The sequence below is a fragment of the Simochromis diagramma genome, unplaced genomic scaffold (assembly GCF_900408965.1).
Source record: "Simochromis diagramma unplaced genomic scaffold, fSimDia1.1 OVJJ01000333.1, whole genome shotgun sequence".
In the NCBI taxonomy this organism is placed as follows: domain Eukaryota; kingdom Metazoa; phylum Chordata; class Actinopteri; order Cichliformes; family Cichlidae; genus Simochromis; species Simochromis diagramma.
In genome coordinates this window covers 2,400,220-2,406,914 of record NW_024386765.1, presented here as the reverse complement: position 1 = coordinate 2,406,914, position 6,695 = coordinate 2,400,220, and the positions used below count along the sequence as shown (strand labels likewise).

At 41.1% G+C, this 6,695-nt stretch overlaps 1 protein-coding gene across 4 annotated transcripts; it reads right to left on the bottom strand.

The window, feature by feature from the left end:
* Positions 1 to 6,285, bottom strand: LOC120735952 (DEP domain-containing protein 7-like). Of its 4 annotated transcripts, none has more exons than XM_040035797.1 (12): positions 6,157 to 6,285; positions 4,318 to 4,503; positions 4,076 to 4,217; positions 3,887 to 3,982; positions 3,450 to 3,631; positions 2,788 to 3,073; positions 2,545 to 2,696; positions 2,256 to 2,432; positions 1,980 to 2,122; positions 1,763 to 1,888; positions 1,071 to 1,146; positions 1 to 278 (listed from the first exon to the last, which is right to left on the bottom strand). In XM_040035797.1, the coding sequence occupies exons 1-12, from the start codon at positions 6,221 to 6,223 to the stop codon at positions 67 to 69; spliced, it is 1,845 nt and encodes a 614-aa protein (XP_039891731.1). In that variant the 5' UTR covers positions 6,224 to 6,285; the 3' UTR covers positions 1 to 66. The 4 variants fall into 4 exon arrangements, with proteins under 4 accessions (XP_039891731.1, XP_039891741.1, XP_039891748.1 ...); XM_040035807.1 differs by having other exon boundaries at positions 2,256 to 2,417; XM_040035814.1 differs by having other exon boundaries at positions 2,788 to 2,986; positions 6,157 to 6,284.
* Positions 6,286 to 6,695: the final 410 nt, after the last annotated feature.

Below are 6,695 nucleotides of genomic sequence, written 5' to 3'. Positions count from 1 at the left end.
TATAACAAGCAAGTAAAAAGGCAAAAAACACTTTAAAGAAAACAGCAGAGATAAATCTGCACAGATCTACAGCACACTGATGGCAGAGTCACCAAAGTACTGGTTAAATATTTCTGGGTGGGAAAGGTGAAACTGTCTAAGAAGACGCTTTTTCTCCTTGGCTGAGATCTTGGCATCCAGGTGGATGTTGTTTAAGAGGACCCACAGCGCTTGGTTGGTGGTGGTTTTTGTAGAGCTTTGTAAAGTGTTCCTGTCGACCTGCTGACAGAATGTAGAACCTGAAGAAGAGAGAGAGAGAAAAAAACAAAAGAAAAAAAACAAAACAAAAAACGTTAAAGGAAATGAACATTGCATAATTGCCAATTTAATGTAACTACAGACTTCCAGTCTCAGCTGGGAATAAAGTGATCTGGAGATTCTGCCACCACTAGGGGGCAGTGAAACATCAATAACCTACACATGATGTAGACCAATTTATGAATCACAACGGACGAGGAGAACAACAATAAAGAGGAAAATTTAATTAAAATTGATTTGAATAGAAATGTCTGGATATTATTTAGTTTTTTTTCCTGCAGATTATGGTCTCCACCAGGGAGCATCTGCTCTTTAGCTGCATGACCTCTTAGCTGTTCTGGCCAGTTAGTCTATGGCAGATCCAACAGTGCTCATTTTTCTTAGAAGAGAGCCTCACTCTGTGGAGATGAGGGAAATCTGCTGTTGCAGATATTCAGGATGCCACGCCAAGAAAATTACTGCATGTTGAAGAAACTGTTTCACTCCATCAGTAATTAAAGATTTTTGGAAAGACTGTCATAGTAATACACAGTCATAGTGAGAGAATTTTAAGAATTTAGAGCATTGAAAGATCGCTTATGTGCGACCTGTTTGAGTTAAAGAAAGACTTCATGTTAATGTTAAAAGATAAAAGTATTTTACTGAATTACAGATACCATTCCTTTTGTGTTTTGCAGTGAGATGGAATTGTGCGATCTGTTCTGGAGTTTCTCCGTCTTAAAAGGAAACTGATGTTTTGTGTCATTTACCAAAAGTAATCAAAAGCCATTTACCCGTCACATCCGGCTGTTTCTCCTGTACGAGGCAAGCCAGCTTGTCACTCACTACTTTGTGCAGAGCCCCAGGTATCTGGAGCAGAGAAAAAAAAAAAAAAAAAGAAAAAAAAAAAAAAAAATTTACAGAACAAAGCTGCACATAATCCATGAACACCCCCCCCAAAAAAAAACCCCAAACCACAGTTGGAAGAACAAGAACTGTGTAGCTTTACATTTGTATTTAACCCATTCATATTTTCCCCCCATTGTCTTCCTTTGTAATATCTACTGCTTCACAGCACCCCAAGCGAACCTTCGAGACACATTCCCATTTACATCGGTGTCTGCTGTGTGGCCACTTGTGTACAGCTTTTTTATAATTGCCATCTCTTCTACTACAAGTCAAAAGGGCCCCATGAAAACACATTTTAAGTTGTTGGACAAGCCGCAGATTTACTTAGCAGAGGTTACCAAAGAAAATATTCTAGATAAAGTAACTGATTACATTAAGGATGGCCAACTACAGTAGGTCATCCTTAGCGGTGGTTTGAGTGACCAGATCACAATGGGTTTAGTTCGTATGTACAAACATTTCTTGCACAAATCTTTGATCATTTTTTCCTCCCTGCTTTCTTGCTGCACTGGGGCAAGAAATCAGGCAAAAAAAATTCATCATCACTTTCTCACACAGACCAAAAGCATTCTATTACCTTGAAGATTTCTTTAACATTGCTTAGCATAAAGACCAATATAAGATCTTCTTTCTCTTTGGAGAGAGCCTTGCTGTGTAGGATCGCCCTGGAGAAAGACCTCTTCACTGCCAGCCTGTTCTCAATCTACAGATGACAGAGCACATTCTTTGATGTCAGACCCCCCCAAAATAAATAAATAAATAAATAAATAAATAAATACACCACTTGCTCTCACCTCCTTGTCCACTTTAATCCCATGTGGGTCAGCTGCCAGAGACGCGAAGATAAGCAGCCTACGGAGCTCATCTCTGCAGCTGTGCGGCAGCAGCTTCAGACACAGTTGCAGAGCCTCGAGAGCCTTATCCAATTTAGCATGTACTGAAAAGGTGAGAGAATGAAAGAGACAGTTGTGCTGCAAGTGGTGAGGTTATTAAAAATCTTTGGAGGAGAAGCGAGCATGGTTGGAGACGCCGTAAAAATCTCACCATCACGTCTGAACCAGTGTTCTTACCGAGCAGCTCGGTGATGGCTGTGTAGACGTCAGTCATGTGCTGCGGCAGAAGTGGAAGCCTGTTTGTGATGCTGTAGTGTTTGACCAGAGTCCCATATAGAAGCAGCTTACACTGGGCCAAGCCACTTGGGGAGAGATGTGTGTGCTCTGCACTGTTGTCACCTGAGTATTTTGAAGCTATTGTTAAACATGCCATCATTTGCAACATAAGCTATACATGTCTCTCACCATAGTTCACCAGTGGCGTTTACATGCTTTACCCGATTCTGATACTCATCATACCACTTGCCTCTTTCTTGGACGCTGAGACCAGCTGGTTCTGGGTCACAGCTCTCATTATCTTGAGGGAAACAATGAGGCAGTTCCCTGCTGAGCTCCACTACCGGCTGGTCAGGCAGGAAGTCCAAACAGTCCAAAGCTGCACAGAGCCACTCATCTTCCCTGAAAAAATGAGGAGGAAACAGTGCAAGTGAGATCAACAAAACATCAAATTTATAAAAAAAAATAAAGATTTTTAAAAATCCAAACTTACTGAGAGTCTCGGAAGGCCTTGAGGATCTGTCGGTCCAGGTGGTTGCTGCTGTAGATCAGATCTGGGTTATTGTGTGCCAGGTTGGCTGGAGATGGAGAGGATGGGCTCTGCCTGCACTGAAGCACGCCTTCCAGCACAGGGACCTCCACCAGGCTTAACAGCCTGAGCAGGGTCTGCTCCTGCCACACCTCATCCACCACTGCAGGAAAGAGCCAGAGGAACCAAGCTCTAATTGAGTTGCAGCCTGTGCAGGTGTATTGCTGCCTTTTGTCCCCCTGAATGCAGCCTATGATAGGATCCATGCTGTTAAACTACATGTGTAATGTTATTTGACATCAAACATTGCCTGATAGATGCATATATTGCTCAAAACCTGAATAGATCATTCAGCATTAATGTCAAATTAACAGATGTGCAAGTTACTCAAACCATGTGAATGAATGTACTCCGATTATCCTCAGAGATGCCGGATTGTGGCTGATCCAGTACCATCTGCTACATGTCTCTTTGAATGCAGTTTGCCTGATGATCACAGCTATGTAGTACAGATTTCCTGCTTGTCCTTTGTATACCACAGCATTATGTATTGCAGAAACATTTGCTTTAGTTTAGTTGTTCAGGATTGCTTTAGTGATGCATACGAAAGAAAGATTTGTGCTCACATGATTGTGTTAAACCCGTGGCTGTCTGTACCCTGCACGGACTCAGACTCAGACTGTTCATCGGCAGCTCCAATGATTGGCTGCTAGTGGCGGGAGCATCTAGCTGGCTGGAAGTATGAGTGAAGAGGACTGGGGTGGACATCTCAACAAGCGATGCAGGGGGACAGGTCTGCTCTTCCTGCCTGAAATGCAAGAGACACGGATTTCAGGCACAGTAAATTCAGACCTTGATGGATCTACGCTACAAAAGAATTCAGCCAGTCCAAAGGTAAAAGCAAGGTGTACCTAATAATATGGACAGTGAGTATACAGTAATATTTATTATTCAATTCATAAAATATTCATACATGAGATACATTTTGACTTGATGCTACCTTTGGTTAGATGTTTTATATGCAGTGTGCCTGTAATACAGATAAATATTTTAGAGGCGATACCTGTCTGAAGGAGCGCAGGTGAAGAACTTTTGGATCCCATTCACAAGCACACCTTTTTCCAACTCATCTACTGAAGGAGTAGATGTGTCTACAAACCTGCATGTTTATATGAAATGTTTAAGGAATGCCATCACAGGTAGAAATTTTTTTTTTTTTTTTTAATTAAACAGTTTGTTTCATGTATCCAACCTGTAAAGAGCGCTCTTGCTGTCATGAAACGCATCCTGTTTCTTGTCTTTTCCCAGCACTTTGGTTCCCACCGCCTCAAACACGCCGCACTCCAACAGCGCCTGGCACACACACACCACTTTGTCCCGAGACACGACGGCACCTTAAATTTAATCAAATAGAAGGGCCGAATATCATAAATAAAATGATCTCTAGAAGGTGAAGCTATGGGAATAAAACAGCATCTACAAACCAACACACACCCTCAAAGCCCTTCGCTTTAACAATGTATTCTGCCAGTACTTCCACACCCTCTGAGCCAAGGAAACAGTCACTGTGGGATTTCAAGAGGACTCGTCTGCGCTTCACAGTCACAGTAGACTTCAGGTGGGAGATAAGGCTGCTCCACATGGTGCAAGACTGGACTGGCTTGGAGGCCACACAAGGAGCTTTTTTAAAAAAAAAGAAAAAGAAAAAAAAAAGGCACATTCAGAACAAACTCTAAACATATTTTACAGGCAATTTGTGCAGGGCACGATTAGATATATGCAAAAGGACAGAAGAGCCCTCTTAAACACCTTTATAGGAATATATATCTCTAAGAGAATGAGGGAAAGGAGCAATTCCACCTTGTAGTGCAGTTTGCACAAATTGTTTTAAAAATGCACTCACGCTACAAACATTACTGATGAGTCAAGATCTGCATTGACAGAAACACTGAAGCAGCTACACATTTTATTCTTATTGTCATGTATGTCCTATTTGTCAGGTGACAGAAGAACCAACACAAAGCTCAGAGAGCAATGGTGATACAAGATCACAGGTGAAGTTGGATGATGACTTGTTGGTTCATTACTGTATTTGAAGCACATGTGTGACTGCATGCATTTGGAATGTCTCACTGTTATTTATCAGGTGACAGAGGCAGCTCTGCCATGTTGTAGCTCGGACAGAGGTGAAGAGGCGAGGTCACAGGTGACTGACTGATGTTTTGGTGCTATAGATTAACTAGTATTTATTATCATGATAGTTGTTAGGCTGCTGATGTAAATTGATTCATTAGTGTATATTTGACAAAGAATCTGAATTGACATGTCTCACTTTTTATATGGCACGAATCAATGTGTTATTTTATCAGGTGGCAATATGTCCTAGTGCAGACAGAGGGGAAGAGCCGGGCCAAAGGTGAGGTAAAGCAAGCACATAATAATAATAATTTTAATCTGAGGATAAAACGCATGTACTGAGGCTGAAAGAAGCTTCAGTGCTCTCAGAAGACTAAAAAGATGGCTAAGGTTAACAATGACTCAAATGAGATTAAACAATGCTGCTGTGTGTCCACCAGGAGAAACTGGACAGTACAGATGTAAAACAAACATGCCAGCAGTTTATCTCAGTTAACGAGAGGCGCAGGCATGTGTTTGGCTCCTTCACATAGTGGACATTGAGTTGTGTGGGACACCAGTAGTCCATGTCTGTTGCTGTAACAGTAGTTCATGTTTAGAATAGAAAATCTCAGCTCACTGATTTGATCGGGGCAATAGTGCCTAAACTGTTGCATAATTTTGCTGAGAGATCTTTTACTTTGTGGTAATCTTAGATGAGTAGTTTTATGGACAACAACCACCAGGTCATTCAGTGTTCCCTTGGTGCTAATGTATAAGAGATGTTGGTGTACTATAACTGAAATAATGCCCTAAATAAAGTCCTTAAAGTCATATTATTTTATTGTCATGACTGTATTCGAAGCCATTTTTATTTTTGTATGATACCTGATTTATATGGAATATGGCTGAAGTAAACTAAAGCCTAAAATACTTAGTCATTTGTTTAATAGTAATTTAACATTATATAATTCACATATAAAATTATGAATCATCCGTCCCCACCAATGCCAAAACCAAATCTACGCCCTTGGAAAGGAGAGAAATCAAGGGTTGAGGAGGAAGGTTAGACTAAGCACAATAACGGAAACCTTAAAATGACCACTGCCAAATCCTTTGCCACAGCTGTTTGTAAGTGTAGCTTTGCAACGCTTGCTTAACATGAGAGAAAAACAATCAGATCTCAGTTCAGGCCTCCGCCAGGTGCAAACAACTCACCTTGATTACGCACGCACAATTTCTCCGCAAGGTTCAGCGCCGCGGCTCTTTCTTTTATTGAAGCCATGCTTCTGACAGATTACAAAAGCTGAGAATGGGCGGGTATAAAAGCAGGAGGAAGCAATCAATGAAAGCGCCTCCAATCAAACAAGCGCCCTCTCTGGCGTTTGTGTGCAGCTCTGTAATAAAACCGCTAGAGGGCGCTAGTCGCTCAGTCACACAGAGACCTCTGGCTATGGAAGTCTTCAACTATGTGAACTTTGTGTTTTACTGACTTGCTTTCATAGATTCAACTAATGAATGATCGGAACAGATCTTCTGATCCTCTGCGGAGTCATTAGCCATAGCTTTATCAACACTTTATTAAAAAATAATTTATATAAAAGCACTAAATGATGGAGTGATCATTTATTTTAAATATCAAATTAATTTAAATATTTAAACAAATGTTATGCATTTTTTTCTTCTCCGTTTGAGTGCCTGCAGGTGGTGTAAGTAAATCTTGACCATCTGCCTGTGTCACATTACTATTGTGCAAA